The 22947-nt window shown below is 35.1% G+C and overlaps 1 protein-coding gene across 1 annotated transcript in view; it reads left to right on the forward strand.

Moving 5' to 3' along the window:
• The window catches only part of LOC132114151 (protein diaphanous homolog 1-like), a 99954-nt gene that overhangs the window by 68736 nt on the left and 8271 nt on the right, over positions 1-22947 (forward strand). Inside the window, exons 19-26 of the mRNA XM_059522267.1 lie at positions 14088-14186; positions 14314-14408; positions 16791-16892; positions 17119-17358; positions 17488-17617; positions 17896-18020; positions 18326-18490; positions 19493-19634. Coding sequence (XP_059378250.1) covers positions 14088-14186; positions 14314-14408; positions 16791-16892; positions 17119-17358; positions 17488-17617; positions 17896-18020; positions 18326-18490; positions 19493-19634 — 1098 coding nt within the window. The remainder of the gene's footprint in view (positions 1-14087; positions 14187-14313; positions 14409-16790; positions 16893-17118; positions 17359-17487; positions 17618-17895; positions 18021-18325; positions 18491-19492; positions 19635-22947) is intronic.

Below are 22947 nucleotides of genomic sequence, written 5' to 3' on the forward strand. Positions count from 1 at the left end.
CTATCATGTTCTGATGTTCTTTTATTGTTTACCCTGATCTGATCATGTGTTCCTGTGCTCGTAGTTTATATCAAAGCCTTACTGATTGGAAAGATATGTCATAGATGTCCTCCCACATCTTATGATCTCTCATACAAGTCGACAAGCACCCTGCTGCAGCCTGCAGATCGAGGCGGGGCTGCACCTGGGGCGGGGTTGCACGTGCAGCCCCGCCCCACACCTACTCTGATTGGTTCAATCGTCTTTCATAGACATGCATGATAGGAAATGTGTGCGAAGTTGGTGTAGGACGGAGAATGCTGTTTAAAACGCTAAAAACGCTGTACAGTTTCATAAAGCCTTCATAATGCAAAAAAGAAGAAAAAAAAACATTAGCTTGTAACTCGCCATGTCCCTGAAATGGTTGTTTTGTTAAACTAAGCTGATCTTTAGGCTAACATACGAATATAGTAAATTAATTGGGTTGATTATCCACAGATCCACGATCAGGTCTTCAGATAGAAGAATGGAATTATGAATTAAATAATTTTAGAAAATATGATTATTTCATATCATCAGAGTATGAGAAAGAAAAATGAAAGGGGTGTATCATTACTGTTTTAAATTATATAGCATGACAAGACAATTATTGTTACATATAATTATCCGTCATGCAGTTGATAAATGACACTGCAATAGTCTAATGTGTCTGCCAATTCAATTTTTATGAAACTTTTAATTTTCTTTACTACAATGCAAAACATATACTTTTTCTCCCCTTTATTTCAGGAAAATATGCTGCTCCTCATTATTTGAAAGTGAAGAAATCGATAAACTTATTTCTATCGTTCAGTGATGATTCTGAAAGGACATACTTGTAAACCGTTGCTATAGTAACGAACACAATTTCATGTTTGCACTCTTATTTTAGTGCAGTCTCACAGCCACTGTCAAATATTGAGATAAACTTTTTAAAGTATCACCTATTTATATTAAATTGGTATCTTCTCCGATATCCATTTTGTGACCATTGAGCCGATTATTTTCAATCAGCTGGAATGATTCGGGACATTCTACGTTTAATGTGGCTTAATGCATTAAAACAGTGTTTTTAAAAGACCAAACTCAGTAAACAAATGAATAATAAAGCATTCTATTCACTGACAGGCAGATGAGTCTAGAATAAGAATGCAATGTGTTTAATTACGTGTTAAGCGTTTTCCTCCCATAGAAAACCATTAGACTAAAAGGAAAACGCGTAACGTGGCGTAATGCATTAAAACGTGTTTTAAAAAGACCAAACTCAGTAAACATTTTTAATAACACATTTTATTTACAGACAAGCAGGTTATGGGTGGAAATTAAATACTTTTTGTTCGTATTCTGTGCTCATATCTGCTTGTCTGTGAATAGAATGCTTTATTATTCATTTGTTTACTGAGTTTGGTCTTTTAAAAACACTGTTTTAATGCATTAAGCCACATTAAACGTAGAATGTCCCGAATCATTCCAGCTGATTGAAAATAATCGGCTCAATGGTCACAAAATGGATATCGGAGAAGATACCAATTTAATATAAATAGGTGATACTTTAAAAAGTTTATCTCAATATTTGACAGTGGCTGTGAGACTGCACTAAAATAAGAGTGCAAACATGAAATTGTGTTCGTTACTATAGCAACGGTTTACAAGTATGTCCTTTCAGAATCATCACTGAACGATAGAAATAAGTTTATCGATTTCTTCACTTCCAAATAATGAGGAGCAGCATATTTTCCTGAAATAAAGGGGAGAAAAAGTATATATATATATAAGTGTGTGAATGCACAAGCTGCATTAAAACCTTCATGCACGATTCAGACCAGATAAAGAGAGAGAGAGAGAGGTATGGAGGATTTATTGGGTCGAATTATAAACTAAAAGTCTAAAACTAAAAGCCTTAAACCAAATCTAAATTTGAAACTTAAAGTCCAAGTCAAAAATTAATTTGGTATTTAGGATTGGGCATTTTGTATTTAGGATAGGGCATTTTCTATTTAGGGTTGGGCATTTGCTCATTTAGCCATTTAGGATTTAGGATTGGGCATTTGGGCATTTAGGATTGGGAATTTGGGTATTTAGGATTGGGCATTCAATCATTTAGCTATTTAGGATTGAGATTTGGGGATTTAGGATTGGGCATTGGGCAACAAAACAAAATCAGAAACAAGACCATCTAGTGCCAATGTGAAAGGAGTGTATCTACTAATGTCAGAGGGTTCAACCGCAGTTTAAAAAAACAAAACAGCATGTCCCAATATAATAATACCCTACTAAAGCATGTTATCAATATCAGCTTATATAACTAGTAGCTAATGTTAGCATCTTACCTGCTGCACTGTCTGCTGCTTTCTCGTCATCAGACCGATAGCACTCATTTCACTGGTGACTTTGTGTTTGAGGCCACAAATGTTACAAAGCTGTCATTAAGTTGAAGTTATCACACAGTCCTCGCTCAAGCCGCTCACTCACTCGGTTTCATTACAGAAACAGAATTACATTACAATTACATTACTTTCATTACAGTGTGCTCCTTAGCACTGGGAGCTACCTCTGCTGTCCATAAGGTCCCTCTGCGCACCAGCCATTTCAAACCCAGCCTCCAGTATTTGGGCCACGCCTCCTAATTTGCATACACTCCTCAATCCTCAATCCTCAAATGCCCAATCCTAAATCCCCAATCCTCAATCCTGAATGGCTAAATGATTAAATGCCCAATCCTAAATACCCAAATTCCCAATCCTAAATCCCCAAATGCCCAATCCTAAATGGCTAAATGACCAAATGCCCAACCCTAAATAGAAAATGCCCAATCCTAAATACAAAATGCCCTATTCCAAATACCAAATGCCCAATCCTAAATACAAAATGCCCTATCCTAAATACCAAATTAATTTTCGACTTGGACTTTAAGTTTCAAATTTAGATTTTTAGATTTGTTTTAAGGCTTTTAGTTTTAGACTTTTAGTTTATAATTCGACCCAATAAATCCTCCATAGAGAGGCAGTCAATGAATAATACAGGCCGGTTAGAGGAACACATGTTCTCTGGCCATGTGCAAATGTAAAGGTGCTTTAGAGATAAGAGCTAAACCAAACATCTCAATCTGTGTGTGTTTATTAGAGCTGCTCGAGTTATGTGGGGTGGGGGGGGGGGGTGCAATTGTGACTGTTATAAAAAATAAAAAGATTTTTAATTTTTTTTTATGCTCTAGGTTTGCTTTGATTGTTTGTAGTGCTGCACAATTCCAAATTTTGATTAGATATAAGTATGACTATTTAAAAATAATAATTAATAATGAAAAAATATTTTGCATAAAATCATTAAAAATGTCTATTACATAATCTTAAATGAAATAATAAATATTACTATAGTAATATTTCACTGTAAAATATAAATATTTACTTTTTTAATAGAGTATTTAAGAAAAAATAATAACCGTAATGATAAAAATAACAATAATACTTATATTACAATACTAATATTTATGGCAGTCTTATGTTTATCATTTTTAAAAGTTAAATTATCAAGCTTTTTATTTTTAACAGAGCTGCTTATTTGCTGACGAAAGCCACTTTATTAAAGTTTTATTCGTGTTTGTTTCAGTTTAAGTTTTAGCACATCAAGTTAAAATGGAAAAAAGTTTCCCTGGCAACTAGCTGAAATAAAATGAGTTTAAGTTTGTTTTTAATAACTTCTTATATTTTACTTTGTTTCAATTCATGTTTATTTTATTTCAAGCTTCTTTTTCCTGGATTTAGTTTTAGTTAACTATAATAGTCCTAGTTTGTCAGTAGAGGATGTTCTTGAAATGTTGATGCGATTACTGATAATTGAAAATAAATCTGTAGAAATATCAGAATTGAACTGTAAATCTGTCATGCTGGTTTTCTTTACGAAGGCATAAACATGTGCCAGTATGTTTGATTTAGTTTGAGCCTGCACAGTGCACTTGATTACCACACAAAACCTTGCAGAAAGTTCGTATCAGAGAGTATGGAAGTGTAAGGATGGCATTGACCCGTGTGTGGCGCTGCGCCCTGAACGTCACCTCTGACTCCTCGCTCTAGTTTCTCACTTAATGTGTTAATTGTAGGGTCAGCTTTGATGGCAATAATTAGCTGTTGATCAGACCTTTAGTCCTCTAACGACAGACTCTCGGGAGGAGGTTGAGTGCGATTATTTTTAGAGCTCACGCACACACACCTCCAGACATTGTTCCTCTGAGATTCACATCAGTGAAAGGGTGAACTAATAGTTCTGTGAGGGAGAGTTGATTTCAAGCATCACCCTCCTTTTAACATGTCAAGTCTGCCATTCTAACCCAATCAGCCTGACATAATGATCTCCAGCCTTGTGCTCGTCAACATTCTCACCTGAGTTAACAAGACGAGTACTGAAATTATCTCAGCAGGTTTTAATGACAGCAATGAAATGCAGTGGAAAGGTTTTTTTGGGATTAAGTTAATTTTCATGGCAAAGAAGGACTATGCAATTCATCTGATCACTCTTCATAACATTCTGGAGTATATGCAAATTGCTATTATAAAAACTTAAGCAGCAACTTTTCCAATTTCCAATATTTATGTAATTCTCAAAACTTTTGGCCACGACTGTAGAATGTTTATTTAATGCAGAGATTTACATATGTAATATTTGTAATTTAAGTTAATATCAAGTTGCAACAAATTAATATTGTATATTTCAAATTCATATTTCAAGTGAAAATATTTCATATTTCATAATTGAGCCAGTCTGATGATTCTCTGATGTTGGTCACATGGTATCCAGATAAAAAGATAATTTGCTTTATATATTAGTAAAATATTTTGTAAAATATTTAGTAAGTGTTTTATTTATTTATTTGTACATATTATTGTTATTAAATTACTCTCTCTGTTTCTGTCTCTGTCATTAGAGGGCAGTGTTTCTCAAGCATCACACTAGATCTTTCATTTCACACACGGTGACATTGATGAAGTGTAAGTTGTAGCAGTTGTTATGTAAGAGCAGTCAGTGTTTGTAATTACATGTTGGAAATACACACTGATCTATTAACACATACACACACACACACACACTTGCGTATCTTCTGCATCCACACTGACCAAACAAAATCTTGTTAGATAGATCTGTGTGTTATTGAGGTCCCTGAGTGTGTGTGTTTAATTGTTTATTGAAAATGTGGATCGATTAGTTTTTTTCCTTCATATTGTGTGTCACCTCAGCATCTTATTAACTTCAAAACATCCAGCGTGTGTGTGTGTGCTGCTCCCTGGAGCTCTGAGCTGTGAAGGAGGGACGGATCGACTGAGTCATAGACCAGTTTCACTTATTGCACGTGTGTGTGTGTGTGTGTGTGTGTGTGTGTGTGTGAGAGCATGTAATTAGGTTGCTGTAATTGCTGTAGTAAATCTTGACGTGAGTCTGTGTGTGAGCTGATGGAGCGTTGATTTAAATTGATTACTCTGAGTGTGTGTGTGATCAGTAATTCAGGTCGCACTGTGTTTGTGCGTCACTGCTGCAGACCTTCGTGGCCGGAGGAGCGGAGCACATACACACACACACACTTTCTCTCCTGAGGTCACTTAGTGCCAGTGTCACAGCCAAGAACACGCATTGAAATTTATATTCCAAATAAAACAACTTAATCACACTTATTCTCCATCCTTTGATAGACTGTTGAACGTGAGGAAAATCAGAAATCCCATGCTTTTGTCCCCAAATTTTATCCAAGGTTTTTATTTTATTTGGTTATTTGTATTTATTATTATTTATTTTTTTTAACTCTTGTCAGTTTTTAATTTTCTGTAATAAATCAGTCTAAATGTTTAGAAGTGAAATGCTGCAGTTCACAGTTGCTCCAGTAGATGGCAGTAAGACACCACAAATAGATTTATGCAGTCAGCTATACAAAATAAACATTTAAAATATGATTTCCTTTATATGTTAATCTAATTTTAATGTGAAATATTGAAGATGTTGATTTGAACAATTTAATGAAATAAAAAATTAAATAAGAATATAATGTATTTTAAACAATCCTTAGAACAAAATATTTTTTTCCCGTAACAGTTCAAGATGAGCAATATAACTGACAATTGATTGTAATTTTGTGTTGTATTTGATTAAATATTTCAATTCAATTATTTTTAAGTAATTATATCATATAAATTATATTCTTATTAATACATATTTAAAAAAAATATATCCTTGAAACAAATTATATTTACCATTTTTGTGTGTACAAGATGAGCATAGTTTTGTGTGTGTGTGATGGTCTTCATACTTATTTTACCCTTATTATTTTTAAACGCTTTCTAAAACAAATTACATTTACAATTTCTTTAACTGTAAATGTACAAGATGAGCATAGATAACTGACAACTGAGTGTGTTGTATGTTGTCTATTTATTTATTATTTTATATATATATATATACTGTATATATAAAGCTGGTAAGGCCATGACATTCATAAATTCTTTAACTTTTTTCAATGTAATTTACATTTTCTTTTAAATATGCAAAGAATAATCTGATTCACTATTAGAAATAATTTTATATGATTCTGTATTCAAAATTTTTTGGACACATTCAAGCCACTGAGTTTTTTCACCATCATTTTTCGTGACTTTTTCACTGTTTAGTTGTTACTTTATGCAGTATCTACTAAACATCTCATCTTTTAATATTTTGTACGCTGCAGTTTCACTGTTCATGCACCAGGGGTGCGCAAGTGAGCATGTTTGAAACCCCTCCCACAGTCCGTCCCCCTGACTCTGACCCTCCCATTTCCTTTCAGTCCACCCCGCCCCCATCACACCACACCCTGCCATCTGGCACTGAGTCACCCCTCCACTCCCCCTCATTCTCTCCCTCATTCCTTCCTCTCCACACAAAAACAGGATGAAGGGCCTCTTTCAGCTCGAGGTTACCCTCAGCAACCGGAGCCCTGGAAACTCCCTGAAGCACACACACAGACACAGAATCAATCATGGACATTTAAAGTTTAAAGGGACGTCATCTCTCATCAGCTGCTTCTGTATTTTACATTTAAAGCCCCAAACAATGACCACCTGCTCTCTTTCTGTCTCTCTCCAGCATCTGTCCCTTTCTTCTCGTTCTCTCTTTGTGCTGAACTCTCAGCATTCCTCCACGCAGCAAGTTTGTCTATTAGATTACTGAAGTATGCAGTGTGTGTTTGCTGACAAGTCCCTTTCTCTCGAGGAGAAACATTCCTTCCTTGAAGACTTTGTGTGTAAAAGTGCTTGCGTGTGTTTATAAATGTGTAATGAAACCCTGTCCTGGTTCAAGTTAGATTCTTGGAATGTTGGAATATAACAGTTTACATTTTAAAAGTAACAGATTCTTCACAATGTGCTACAGGACAGTAGACCCACAAAGGACAGTTTTTTGTTGTTTTTTGTTTGTTTGTTTGTTTGTTTAATCAGAAGAGTTTCAGTAAAATATGAGAAATGACACCATGTGAGACATTCAAGTGACATCAACACTGCAAAATGTCTGTTCTCTAGACAAGTTGTAGTGTAACGTTCAGCATGAACTTTACTCCAAACTTTGCTCTCTCAGGTAAAGTTTGGCGTTTTGAAATAAGTTTTAATGTAAGTTTGTGCTGAAGTGTGTTAGTTTGTCCACTAGAGGAGCCAGTGCTCCTTCATAAACTTCCACAGAACAAAGGAGGCTGTCTTCAATACACTTTAAACTAAAAATAATCTCTAAAGAAAGAGACCAGATGAAAGAAGAACGTTTCTTTCTGTGTGAGTGGATTGCATTGATCTTGTGTGTGGTTTGCTGATGAGTTTTAACATGCTGGACATGTCTGTCTGTCTCTTTCACGCTGACCTTACACTCGCATAAACTCTTGCCTTGTATGGGAAAAGAAGTGTGTGTGTGTGTGTGTGTGTGTGTTTAAAGTGAGAATCAGGAGTTCCAGAAACAGCAGACATGATGTCTGTGGTTCACGCTGAACTAATAAATGGAGAAATACAAAGAGAAGTGGAAACACAGCTGACAGCTGAACACTTAGAGAAATAAACTTTGTGAGTAAGAGAGAGAGAGTTAATGGTTTGAAGTATTTATAGTTTGTCCCAAGAATTGGATCAAACTGTAAGTGTAACCAATTCTCCCTTTAAAAACTTTTTGGAAATTTTGTCATTTGGAAAGTATGCACATTTTAATATTATACAGTATATTGTAGTAAGATATACGTGTGTGTGTGTGTGTATGTATATGTATGCATATATACGCGTATATATATATATATATATATATATATATATATATATATATATATATATATATATATATATATATATATATATATATATGTGTGTGTGTGTGTGTGTGTGTGTGTGTGTGTGTGTGTGTGTGTGTGTTTTCATTTGCTAAAAGTTTTCTTGTATGTTTTATTTTGTCTGTAGTCATCATTATAGTTGTCTTTATGGAGAGAAAACACAGACACACACACAATAATGATAAATCCTGAATTGAAGGTGTGTGTTTGAGCTCTTTTGTACTGAGACTGGATGCCATGAGAGGAAGATAAAAGCCTGAATGGATGAATTGACTGACCTCAGGAGTTTTACAGCACAATCCAGACACAATAACATTAAAGAGCCTGTGTTTGATAATAGTTCCTGATTGTCACACACACACACACACACACACACACTCTTAAATGTAATGTTAATGTAACACAGATGTGCTGTGGTTGTGCTGCAGTTCTCACCGTGACCTGCAGAGGTGCCATTGGCTCATAAATGAGTTTTGGAATCTCAGTGTGTGTGTGTGTGTGTGTGTGTGTGTGTGTGTGTGTGTGTGAGAGAGAGAGAGAGAGAGAGACCAGCAGCCATTTTGAACACAGATCCCATTTTCTGAATGTCCTCACTGGCTGAGCGCAGAATCAATCACACACTGACCCACTGACTGAGATCTGCCCTAGTCAGATTAGTGAAATGATCTCTCTTGTTTCATTCTATTTTTCCTCGAACACAAGGGTTGCAGATTCAAGATAGAATAGACTGTATATTTCAGATACAGTGGTATTTCGAAGTGCTTTGGTGTAAAAAACAGCTATATATACACACACACACATATATATATATATACATATATATATATATATATATATATATATATATATATATATATATATATGCATTTCTTTAGCAGTGGTTTCCTAGCAGATATTCTACCATGAAGGCCTGATTCACACGGTCTCCTCTTAACAGTTGTTCTAGAGATGTGTCTGCTGCTAGAACTCCGTGTAACATTGACCTGGTCTCTAATCTGAGCTGCTGTTAACCTGCGATTTTTGAGGCTGGTGACTCGGATGAATTTATCCTCCGCAGCAGAGGTGACTCTTGGTCTTCCTTTCCTGGGGCGGTCCGCATGTGAGCCAGTTTCTTTGTAGCGCTTGATGGGTTTTTGTGACTGCACTTGGAGACACTTTCAAAGTTTTCCCAATTTTTCGGACTGCCTGACCTTCATTTCTTAAAGTAATGATGGCCACTCGTTTTCCTGTACTTAGCTGCTTTTTTCTTGCCATAATACAAATTCTAACAGTCTATTCAGTAGGACTATCCACTGTGTATCCACCTGACTTCTGCACAACACAACTGATGGTCCCAACCCCATTTATAAGGCAAGAAATCACACTTATTAAACCTGACAGGGCACACCTGTGAAGTGAAAACCATTTCAGGTGACTACCTCTTGAAGCTCATCAAGAGAATGCCAAGAGTGTGCAAAGCAGTAATCAAAGCAAAAGGTGGCTACTTTGAAGAACCTAGAATATGACATATTTTCAGTTGTTTCACATTTTTTTGTTATGTATATAATTCCATATTTAATTCCACATGTGTTAATTCATAGTCATGAAAACTCTTTGAATGAGAAGGTGTGTCCAAACTTTTGGTCATATATATATATATATATATATATATATATATATATATATATATATATATATATATATATATATATATATACATACAAATATATATATATATACATACAAATATATGTGTGTGTGTGTGTGTGTGTGTCTGTGTGTGTGGAATATCAAATAAGAAAAAAAAATCATAAAATGTGTACAAAATAAGAATAGAAAGATAAAAATGTATTAAAGCTAAACAAATGAGAAAAAAAACATTTCTGGGAATAAAAAGGTAACAATGCCATAGTTATTACTGTGCAGTCATAATAGATTACTATGAAACTACTAGAAGCTTATGGATCTTTCTGACATTTCATGTCTTGGTCACGCTGTGCAGGGCATTGTGATGCTATCAGAGGAGGGCAGATACAAATTTTTGATTGATTTATACATTGTGTGTGTTTCTGCAGTCAACAGACTACTCTCTGCTTTACTTAGCTTTACTCTCTGGATTTCAGGATTATTAAAGTTTTTTTTTTTTTTTGAAGGAAATATTGTAGGGCTGAAACGATTCCTCGAGTAACTCGATTACAAAAATTGTTCGAGGCAAATTCCTCTGCCTCGAAGCCTCTTTTAATTTATTTTAAATCTCACGTCAGGTTCTTTCGCAATTATTTTTTTAATGTGACACAACGCGTTAACGTCACCCACAAAGCAGAAGGAGACACAAGCGCTGCGTCCGAAATCACAAACTGCAAGGAGAGAGCAGTGTTTTGATTTGAGGGCGCAGGCAAATGTAAAGAGAACGCCGTGGCATTGTGTCCATTGCAAGATAGAGCTGGTATACCACAACTAGGGCCCTGTTTTTATGCGATGCAGAAAACGCGGAGGGAATTGCGGAATCCAGTCATAAAAACGGAATTTACAGTTAAACGTGGAATGGCACGGAATTTGCCAAATTTTTAATGAATTAATCAAAAATAGGTCATTGCACTTACATCAAATCACGATATGGACTAATATCTGTAAATATTAAGCCGGAACAGTCTATTTAAATATGAATCCTGCATGTTCTGCGTGTCTGTGTTAATGAATGGAGCAGAAGCGCGAGTTTCTTTATTTACACACTGAAGCGCGCGTGACGCTCCGGTGATTTCAGCGTCTGCTGTCTCACTAAATAAGGACGTGAACACATGAACAACATCTCCAGAACTGCTCTGACACTCACTTCATGAGCATTGACCGTTTGATTTGAGTAAAACTAGCGTCACATCACATACACAGAACTGTAAAGGTACGTCAACCCGTCAAAATAAAAGTCCGGTTAAAGACTATTGTTCAGCAGAATGTACATAGCCTACTGTACCACAAAAAAAAAAAAATCAAACATATTATTTTATTTTTTTTAAGGTTTAATCACACAACATTTCTTCCATGTTTTATTTTTTATTGTAAATCCCCTTTGTTTAACAAAAAGTTGTTAATTTTCAATAATTAAAAGATAAATTAAATTAATGTTTTATGTGTTAAATGTTTAATGTGCATCTCAGAAAACCCTTATTTAAAACCCCAAATGAATGGCACTTAAATGCACTTAATTCATCTGTCAACTTTATTGTCATTGTTCACAGTACAAGTATAGACAGAGAAACAATGGGTAATAATTAAATGTTTATTTTTGATGTATGCATTGCATTCTGTGCATTTAAAAAATAAAAATTCTAAAAAAGGAAACTTAGTTGTTCATTTTAAGAGGCCTGTGACGGTCACGGAGGGACCGCACGTTCAACATGGACGTTAATACACACAAACACACACCGAGATTGTTTGGTGATACAAGAGTTTATTGTAATTATTGATCAGAGAGTGAATAAAATACCTGCAACCCTCAGGCCACACTCTCCACTGCAGAAACAAACACAGACTGCCTTCCATTACAAAGACATTCACATTTATACTGGTGGCCAGCACCATTACCACATGTGGAGGGACAAACTCACAGAAAACACTTTACACATGTTCCCTTAAATATACTGAGTCTGAAAAAAACATATTGGCATGATGTTCTACTTAATAAATCTACTTTGATGTTATTAATTCGTTCACATTAAACAGGAAATAACAGCAACAGCTCGGCCACGTTGCCCCTGAAACCCCCACGCTCAATTAATACATGGTAGAGTCCCACCCTAAGCGGAACCAATAATTCCTGCCATTGTTTCTTACCAGGACTCTAAAAATCACGGGACAAATGTGACCCTCCGTGACCGTCACAAGACCCAGGAGTCTTATTTTATCTTGCATAATTAATATTGCACTTTAATTAAGCAAAAACACATTTTATCCGATTACTCGATTAATCTATGGAATTTTTGGTAGAATACTCGATTACTAAAATATTCAATAGCTACAGCCCTAATATATTGATGATTCGTAAAATCAAGTAATTTAAGCCTTTGGGCTTGGATCATGTATTTTTCCTATATTTATATCTAAACAAACATGTTTCAGCACATCCTCATTTAGTTCTGTGTGTGTGTTACATAAGTGAACATGAGCAGTCTTTCTTTTGAACTACTTTGTAAAGCTGAGAGTGAAAGTATATATGTGTGTGTGTGTGTGTGTGTGTGTGTGTGTGTGTGTGTGTGTGTGTGTGTGTGTGTGTGTGTGTGTGTGTGTGTGTGTGTGTGTGTGTGTGTGTGTGTGCGTGTGTGTGTGTGTGTTTGCAATATAATCCAGAGCTGCTTCACTGTCTCGAGCGTTTCCATATGCTGCTGTAACTCAATACACACACACAGATGCCAGACATGAATGTACTGCTCTGAAATGAGGTACAGAGAGAAAAAAAATCAGTTTGAAAGGAGCCTGAAAATGGAGGTGAGAAACTATTCAGAGAGACAGAAGAGAAAGAATAAAGGAAGAGTGTGAGAGGACTGAAGAGAATTACAGGCCAGACTGCAGTTAGAGATGAAGATGTTTATCTGATCTTGATTGTGTGTTTCAGTGATTATCACACACACACAAGCTGATGGTCATCTGATGCTGTGTGTGTGTGTGTGTGTGTGTGTGTGTGTGTGTGTGTGTGTGTGTGTGTGTGTGTGTGTGTGTGTGGTGATCTCTGAAGACTCATCAGTAGTGTGAACTAAAGTCTTCACGTTTCATTAAAACTGTGTGATCCTGAGTCCTGACCTCAGACCTCATCTTGCTCCTCACAAATCTCTTTAGAACAGAGAGGCCAACATACACGTGTGTGTGTGTGTGTGTGGAGATCTCTCTTTTCTTTATTAGATACCTTCTATGCTTTATGAACTTCAATCTCTTTTCTTTGTAATTTTGAGCTATTTTTACTGCGATCAAGTACATGCATGCAGATAACATGCACATTACCTTTTTAAAATTCATCATCAGTTTCTTTTTTGCAATTCACTTAAATAATCCTTCGATATAGTTTTGAAATTGCAAAACTGTTAAAAATCGTTTTCTGCCATTAAAAGAGCTGCAATTAAAATATAAATATTAAATGAAAAACCAAAAATTTGTAATGATGCCTTGACAACTAACTAAAATAAGATTCCTTTAAGTACTAAAACTGAAATAAAATAGAAAAAATCTAATAAATTGCGCTTGCTAAATTACTAAAGTTTTATTGTTAATAATACTACTAAACAGTGTTTTCTGTAATTGAAATGAAGCTGTAATAAAATTAAATATAAATATTAAGTGAAAAAGCTAAGTACTAAAATGCAAACTAAAATCTAAATAGGAAAAAAAAACTAAGCATACATTTTAAAAAAAATGCTATAAAATTACTCAAACTGATACAAAATTAAAGCTAAACAAAATAGAAGAAAAAAAATGCTACAACTAAAGCTTAAGTGAAATCTAATAAATGAATGTTATTATAGTATATAAGCATTATTAAAATAACACTGCTGTCATGTGACAAATTAATTTTTAAAAGTACAAATATTCAATCTAATCTCTCAAATAGCATGGTCATAAAACTGCACGTGTGAGCGTGTGTGTGTGTGTGTGTGTGTGTGTGTGTGTCTCTCTCTCTCTATAAGGGAGAGAGATGGGTCCAGCCTTCAAGAAACATCATTTTCAGGTCCTTTTTGAACCCAAGGCTGATATCTCCAACACTGAAGTATTTACCCTCTCTCTCTTTTTCTAGGTAAGAAAGATCAAGAGGCATCTGAGGATAAGAAAAATGCTCAAAAGAAGAAGGTGAAGGAGCTGAAGGTACTCGACTCCAAAACATCCCAGAATCTCTGTGAGTAACAGCCGAGCATGAATCTGCATTCAGATGTGAAATATCTCACTAATCTATCACCGTAATTTATCATGTTGTTTACTCAGAACTCTGTGTGTGTCTGTGTGTCTGTGTCTGTGTGTTGCAGCTATATTCTTGGGTTCAAACAGGATGCCTTATGAAGAGATGAAGAATGTCATCCTGGAGGTCAACGAGAAAGTTCTCACTGAAAACATGGTTCAGGTATGACTGTGTATAAAAGGGTCATACTCAGTCCACTCTTAAGTGGATCATTGATGTCCATTTGACATTGGAGTTTGGTTCATTTAATTAGTATAAAAGCTGTCTTCTGAATTTTGTTGTGCACCAGTGAACCACAACACTTGTCACAAGCCCACTCAAAAACAGGCTTCAGTTCACATGCTTCAGGACCTTTCAAAGTTACTGTGAAAGCAATCTGGCTTAACTTGTATAGTACATCATAATGTACTATATGTTTCTTTTTTTGCATGCAAGAAAATAACTGGGGGAAAAAAATCTGCCAATATCAGTATTGTTTAAAGGTTTGTCTTTTGGGCATTAAGACTATACCTTGGGTAAACAGTGTTAAGATCCTTAATCTTAAAATCCTGAATATTCTATTTAATTTTTTATTTTATTTTTTGTTCTGGGCAATGATTCTTTGTAAAAAAAAAAAAAAAAAAATATGTAAAATTGTGATTAATCGCATTATTGTCAGTGATTAATCGCACTGTTATGCAAAAAAAAAAAAAGAATAATGCATGCATTCAAAAGTTGTGTATTGTGCACTATTTTTCATTTAAAATTAGGCCTACTTCTATATGAACAAAAGTGCAATAATATTTGGTTTGCAAACACTTTAAACAAATAAGGTGCTTTTTACAGCATTGTTTCTTTTACATAGTAGCAATTAAAATATTTATTGTAGCCTAAATCTTAACTTTTAACAAGCCATTTGTCACTGCGAGTTAACGTTAATGTTTTTCTAGAAAATATTTTACAGTTTGTTTATAGAAAAACAAGTTATGCTCCGAGTCCAGAGCCTCGATCATAACATAACAGGCACCTTCCTGTTAGAGACCTGCATGATCCCGGCACCCATCGCAGCAGAGTACGGCATGGGACAACACTTGATGGGCACGTAGAGACTCGTGTGTGCATGATGCGGGAGAATAATTAGGGTGTGCTCACAGGCAACCTTAACCCCCAAAGCCTGGTTCATTTGACTAGAGTGATCATTCTGTTTAGCAGTCCCTGGCTCGGTTGGAACAGTTGGGCAAGAGCACAGTTCAGTTATATATAGATCAGTGAGTGTGAGCGCTAACCGCACCAGAGTGCATATTTTCTCAAACGAGCTTTTGCATGAATATTTCTGAGTGGCAAAAGCGATAGATCTGTAAAGCAATATATTGTGAGAGGGATGTGTGTTACCGCGTCCCATACGACTCAAAATAATAAACCGCAAAGTTAACAAAATGATTCACTCCACTGTGTTGAGCGAGAGCGCTTTTCTGCTGTCTTCACGTGCTATCGGAAACTTCCTATTTCCAACGTATAAAATCATGATTATGATTTTGGACAAATATAATGTAATTCAACGGAAAACCATGTTAATGGCGCTCTGTGGCAATGCAGGATTTCTGTCGGATGAATGAACAAAATCAGTTTGCTTTCTCGCATCATGCCATTAAATCTGTAACTTCATTAATTAATGTGACCAGCTGGATATAAACTAATGCAAATATATGGTAACAATCATGAAATTAAACATTAGGGTCAGACTTGTGTGTGTTTTGGACACATTGTTTTAACCATTTGAGGTGCTGCTAATGTCCGTGTCCTCTCAGCCTTGACAGGAAACATACTGCTGTTCTTTCTCTAATGCAGCATCTAGTGAACAAATTAATTACGTAGTAATGATATGAAAACATGCACTATAGTGTACTGTATAGCCTACATGCAGTTTTGTTGTCTGTTTTAAACCCGTGTCCCGCTCTGTGCGTTGTGCAGTGTCACATGTCAAAACAAACAGCATGTGCTGTCAGTGACTTATGCCTCTAGAGGCCGCTCTCGTACTGTGAGTGTAATGACAGCAGAGATTCTTGCCGCTCCAGGAAAAACTATCGGCATGGATTTTTCCCGATAGCTGATAGTTCCAGCAATCAACTATCGGTACCGATTAATCGCAAAACCGATACATCGGTCGTTCTCTACTTTTAATGGTGAGACTTTTGTAATCTGGCTCTCAAAATGTTTATAAAATTATAGAATTTAAAGAATTTTTCAGCAAACATATCGGTTAATGTCTTTCAAATAAAAAGAATAATCGGTTATCGTTATCTGCCAAAATGTTCATATTGGTGCAATGCTACTATTATAGAAATCAAGTCCCACCCTATTTTTTTATATTCTGTTTTGCCTCAGAAATGCATGTTTTTTTTTTTTTTTTTTTTTGGCCTTCTATATTATGTCACCTGTGCAATTGTCAAACTGTATTTGTAGAGTTTTGGTAGGCAAACCAAAATGGACAATAAAATAGCAAAGCATGAGTTGTCTACTCCAGAGTTATTACCTAGTGGTAAACAGCTGTTGTGTGTGTTTCAGAGTATGCTGAAGCTGCTGCCAGAGCAGGAACAACTGAACTTATTATCAGAGATGAAAGACGAGTACGAGGAGCTGGCCGAGTCTGAACAGTTCGCAGTTGTGGTGAGGAACACACACTTACAAACACTCCCAAGTTGTAAATAAAATAACGATTGTCTGAGTATGGTTTACTATAAAATACCCTATATACCCAAGGCATTTACCATTGCAAAAAAAACTTTAGGATGATGGAACCAAAAGTGCCGTTTCTGGGTTTTGGCTTACAAAAATAATTCAGCACTCCATTGACTTCTCATAAACAGTCACACATGTGTATATCTCTTACTAGATCAGTACAGTGAAGCGTCTGAAGCCCCGTCTGAGCTCTATCCTCTTCAGGCTTCAGTTTGAGGAGCAGATGAATAACATCAAGCCAGACCTAGTGGCAGTGAAGGCCGCCTGTGAGGAGCTTCAGAAGAGTGAGGGCTTCGCCAAACTGCTGGAGATCACGCTGCTGCTGGGAAACTTCATGAACGCAGGATCACGCAACGCCAAAGCTTTCGGCTTCAGCATCAGCTACCTGTGCAAGGTGATTCACCACATCTGCATCAATGAGCTTGAAAAATGCTGTCAACTCTACATTTTGTACACATTTTGGAAGGTGCCTAATGTTTTGGTCCCCACAAAGTTAATTGTGAACAAATATGTGTTTGTTTAGTTGAGAGACACTAAATCAGCCGATCAGAAACAGACTCTATTGCACTTCCTGGCGGAAATATGTCAAGAGCAGTATCCTGAGGTCATGAACTTCTCAGAGGAGCTCACCCATGTGGAGAAAGCCAGCAAAGGTCCGTCTCAATCCCATTGATGATACTTTTATTATTTTATATAAACTAGCATTCAAATTCAGCTTTAACAGTGTATTCAAATAGAAAAGCGTTAGTTTAAATTCTAATAATATTTCACTATACTATGTTCACATTTTTCACATTTGTACGGTATGTTTAATCAAATAAATGCAAGCTTGGTTAGCAGAAAAAAACTTCAACTTGAATGATAGTGTGCTACTAAACTCATTTCAGAACAGTTATGTGTTTATCTTTATAATGCTTTCTTCCTCTCTCAGTGTCGGTAGAGACGCTTCAGAAGAATCTAGATCAGATGGGAAAGCAGGTTAAAGACCTGGAGAAAGACCTTGAGACGTTCCCCCCTCCCCAGAGCGACAGGGACAAATACGTAGAGAAAATGACCATATCCTTTACTTCCTCCTGGGCCTGTTGCATGACAGGAAGTGTCACTTTGGTTTCCACAGTCATTCCTTCAAACAGTAGTGCTATAAAAATAGTGTCTGTCTCATCCTGTTTGGGTTCCAGAACAAACAAGAGCTTATGAATTCATGAATTATGTTTGTTTTAGTAGTTTCTCTCTGATGAAGGATAAAACGACTCATTTTATATGTTTAATAATTATAAGTATAAATATAAATGTTGATGCCTACACAAGTGAGTTACAGTGGATCATAATAGCGTGTGATTTCCCTTTACAAAGATGTGTACAGTTTTGTAGCGACGGCTCAGGAGCAATTCGTGAAGCTCAAGCTGATGCATGAGAACATGGAGAAGCAGTATGAGGATTTGGCCAAATACTTTGTGTTCGACCCCAAGAAAATGACTCCAGAAGAGTTCTTCGGTGACCTCAACAACTTCAGGAACATGTTCCAGGTGAGAACACAACCGGCGGCTGATATTTACCTTGGATAGAAGTTAATAAGTTAATTGATATTTAAGTCAAGACCTTTACATTTACAGCGCTGAGATCCTTGATCTTTAAAATGCAGGTTTTCCTTCAAGTCCACATGAAATGAATATGGCTTCTATTTACTTTCTTTCTTGGTCCTAATGTGAACGAATCTTCGGTGTGTGTTATACAGTATATTCTTCATATTTTTCAGCAAAACGTAACAACTTTGCTTCTGAAACAACCTTTTTATGCGAGACATCAGCAGTCCCTCTTAGTTTTCAAGCACCTTCATACTGTATACAGTAGTCACTCTTCATCATCCAATCAATTCTTCCTGATAGAAATCAAGTCCTCCCATAAAGATTTTTTTTTTCTTTGAATATTCTGTTTCGGCTCAGAAATGCAGCATACTGTATGACAGAAACGGTTGTGCTGCTTCATATTTTTGTGGAAACCATGATCATTTTTTTCAGGATTCTTTGATGGAAAAAAAGGTTCAAAAGAACAGCATGTATTTTGAAATAATAGAAATCTTTTAACATTATAAAATGCCTATATAAATTACTCTCACTTCTTATCGATTTAATACATCCTTACTGAATTAAATGATTAATTAAAAAAAAAAAAAAATGACTGACCATAAAATTTGGAGTGGTACATTTGTACATTTCTGTATAGAGATAGTATTCATAGACACGAGTGCCTGTGCTCTGTTTGTGTGTGTGTGTGTGTGTGTGTGTGTGTGAGCAGATGGTTCAGTCATCAGTCTGTTTAGTATATTAAAACAGACTTTTGTCTAGACACATATTTATATTCTCTGGATAATAAAGGGATCTGAGACTTCATGTCAATAACACACACATATCTAATCTGTTAATTATAACGCTCTATAAACTTTATTTTCCTTCAGCTGAACAAACACACATCCACATGTGAATCAGGGATTTTGAGGTAACAACTTAACTTGTGTGTTTGTTTTACAGCAAGCAGCAAAAGAGAACCAGAAACGCAAAGAAGCGGAGGAGAAGATTCGTCGAGCCAAACTGGCGAAAGAGAAAGCGGAAAAAGAGAAGGAGGAGAAACAAAAGAGAATGATTGCTGGACAGATTCCCAACATCAATGATGGTAAAGATTCACATTGTGTGTGTGTGTGTGTGTGTGTGTGTGTGTGACATGTCTGGGTCACATTTCTCCTCAAAACAATGAGAAAACAGCATTTTCAAACATAATTTTCTTTCTTTTCTTGGTTTTGGGGTGAAATAAGACCTGGACATGTTCTTGTGAGATTCAGATCATGCCTCTCTCTTCTGAGACGTATTCATCATGAACGCAGTTTTCTCCTTTTTTTTTCCCCCCGTCACACACTCTGATTCACACTCAACATTTAATGTGGATCATGTGAAAGCATTTGGCCACAGTAGTGCATCTAATATAATAAATGATCCCTCTTTTTCTTCTCTCTCTCTCTCTAACTCTCTTTTTGTATGTATGTGTGTATGTAAGTGTTTGTGTGTGTCTCACTCTCTGTCTCTCTCTCTCTGACCTACTTTTCTCGCCCGGCTGAAGTTTGATATTTTAGGGGCTCCAAATTTCCACTCTCATTATTTCTGCAGACGTGTGTGTGTGTGTGTGTTTGAGGGTGGTTGAAAAAAAAAAAGTGTATAATAGTTTGTGTATGAATAGTAATAGGGTCTAAAAATTGTATACTTGGTAATAAAATCTCATTTGTTGACATTAATTCATTACCCTACAGGAACTAAGACTGATCGACATATTTACAGCATTTAGTCATCTTTATTAATGTTAGTTATAAAAAATGCAGTTGTTCATTCTTCATGTTACTTCATTGATCTTTATAATATACTAATGTTGAATACATTAACAAAGATGAATACATATTGTTTAATGTTAGCTCATGTTAAAGTGGTTATATATTAGTTTCTAACTACAGTTCTTAGTTATTGTTTATTAGTTATGTTATGTGTATTAGTTAATTTATTTTTTAGACGCTTTTAGCTATATTTAAAAAAAAAATTAATTACTTAGGCTTATTTCATTTAGTTGCCACGACAACATTTGCAATTTTCCTTGAAGTTTTTAATTTTAAGGTTTTTATCTTAATACTTAAATGTATTTTCTTTTCTTTTTTTCTTTTTTTTCATTAGTGGGAATAAAATAGCAACACTGATTGTAAAGTGCTGTAAAAACAACAGATAGACTAGTTTAGTCACTTTTGCAGCTAACAAATCAGTCATATCAGCTTAACCTTGACATATAGTGTTACACATGCAGCAGGCCAGGCAATATCTAGACTGAAGACACACTTAAAAATGTATGCATGTCATTTAATTAGACCATTAAAGCAAGTGTGATTTATAATCTAATCACATTCACACCGTTTAAAGTCTGAATTAAGGACCAAACCATTGGTAATTCATTTGGTTTGATTTGCATGCAGGTGTCAGATTTGAATGTCAGTTGAGCAAACATGCATATAATACATGCATAGAAACACATTTAAATAGTATATTCTTAACAGAAGATCACAGAAGTTTGTGTCTCTCTCACGTGTGAGTGTTTTCTCATGCACTCTCACACATCAGTGAGGTTCAATGAAACTCTCAGGGTTTAATATTTGAAATGTTAGTCCTTGACATTCCCACTTTCTCAAACACACACACACACACACACTCTCTCTCTCTCTCTCTCTCTCTCTCTCTCTCTCTCTCTCTCTCTCTCTCTCTCTCTCTCTCTCTCACACACACACACACACACACACACACACACACACATATAAGTTATCTTTAGTTTAGCAGTCAAACCCTGAGAATTAGATAGATAAAAGTATTTCCCACATTACAGTCCAACATCAGCAGCTTCTGTGGGTGGTCGGTAGATGTCAGTGTTGTGTATTAGATACTCTGTGTGTGTGTGTGTGTGTGTGTGTGTGTGTGTGTGTGTGGGGAAACAGATTTTGCAGTGTGATTGGTCTGTGATGTGATGATGCTTATGTGTTTTGTAGTCTTCAGTTGAGAGACTATGAGTGAGTTTAATGGCTGATTATGGTCTAATGCAGCCAAAACCAGAACGATATTCATCCTGAATCTGTCTGTGAGGGGAATAATAGTGCTTCACTAACAGACTGAGATGAATTATGTGCCCCTTACAAAAACTGACCATGGTAAACGGTTTCCACCAAAATACTACAGTTAGTTGACAGATGACATAGAATTTAACTGTTTCATTGTCAAAATTGTGTGTTTTTAGATGCTATAATCATTTACCATATTTGATCATCTTTTTTAACAGAATAGTTTCTTTAATTGGCCCTGCAGTGTAAAAAATATTTTTAATGTACAAATATTTCCTTTAAACTTCCTTTAAATATTTGTGAACTAATGAAAAAAAAAACATGCACTATAATCATGGTAACACATTACAGTAAAATTTAATTTTAAACATCAGTTAATTATGTAGTTAACATGAACTAAAAAAGAAAAAAGCTTATAAAGCCTTTATAAATCATACTGTTAATTTCAAGATTTACTATGACATTATAAAAATCGAAAGCTGTATCTGTAAAAAATTATTTAATGGACATGAGCTAACGTGGCCTAATAATAACCAGTTTAATTAACTAACCTTAACAAAGATGAATAAATACTGTAACAAATTTATTGCTTATTGTTATTTAATGTTAGTAATTATGAATGCATTGACTAATGGGACCTTACTGTAAAGCAAGTTAAAGTGTATTATAATAAAAGTACCGTAATTATATTAAAAACTAAAATAAATAAAAAATAAAAATCTTAATGATAAATTCTAATTTACCATCATAAATGTGTTATCATGTGTTATGTATTTATCATCCTAAATATTTACATTGTTTAACTTATAATACATTTAGTACAAGTAATGCAAGTAGTTTACATTTAAGCAAAGTTTCTCAGCATAGTAACACCAGTAGAAAAAGATCATAATTCATAATATCATATATGTGTATATATGTATGTATGTATGTATATATATATATATATATATATATATATATATATATATATATATATATATAATTTTTTTCTTTTTTTTTTTTCTTTTTTTTAATGTTAAATATAATTTTTTAATAATAGTTTAAATGGTTAGTTTAAATCATAACCCATTTACTAATATAATATATATAAATATGTATCATTTTTATTTTATAAATAATTTGGGCAAGGGGAACACTAAATTAAGGTGTCATGTTAGCAGTTAATGCTACAGCTGTAAAATTATTTTAAATAAATATGAATATTATAAATGAATATTGCAAACAGCAGAAGGTAACCATGGTATTTTGGTGGACACTGAAAAACAGGAGTGAAATGCTAATTGTGTGTCGATTTTTCTTTTATCCCAAAAATCATTAGGATATTAAGTATAGATCATGTTCCAT

This window comes from Carassius carassius, chromosome 33, assembly GCF_963082965.1.
Source record: "Carassius carassius chromosome 33, fCarCar2.1, whole genome shotgun sequence".
In the NCBI taxonomy this organism is placed as follows: Eukaryota; Metazoa; Chordata; class Actinopteri; order Cypriniformes; family Cyprinidae; genus Carassius; species Carassius carassius.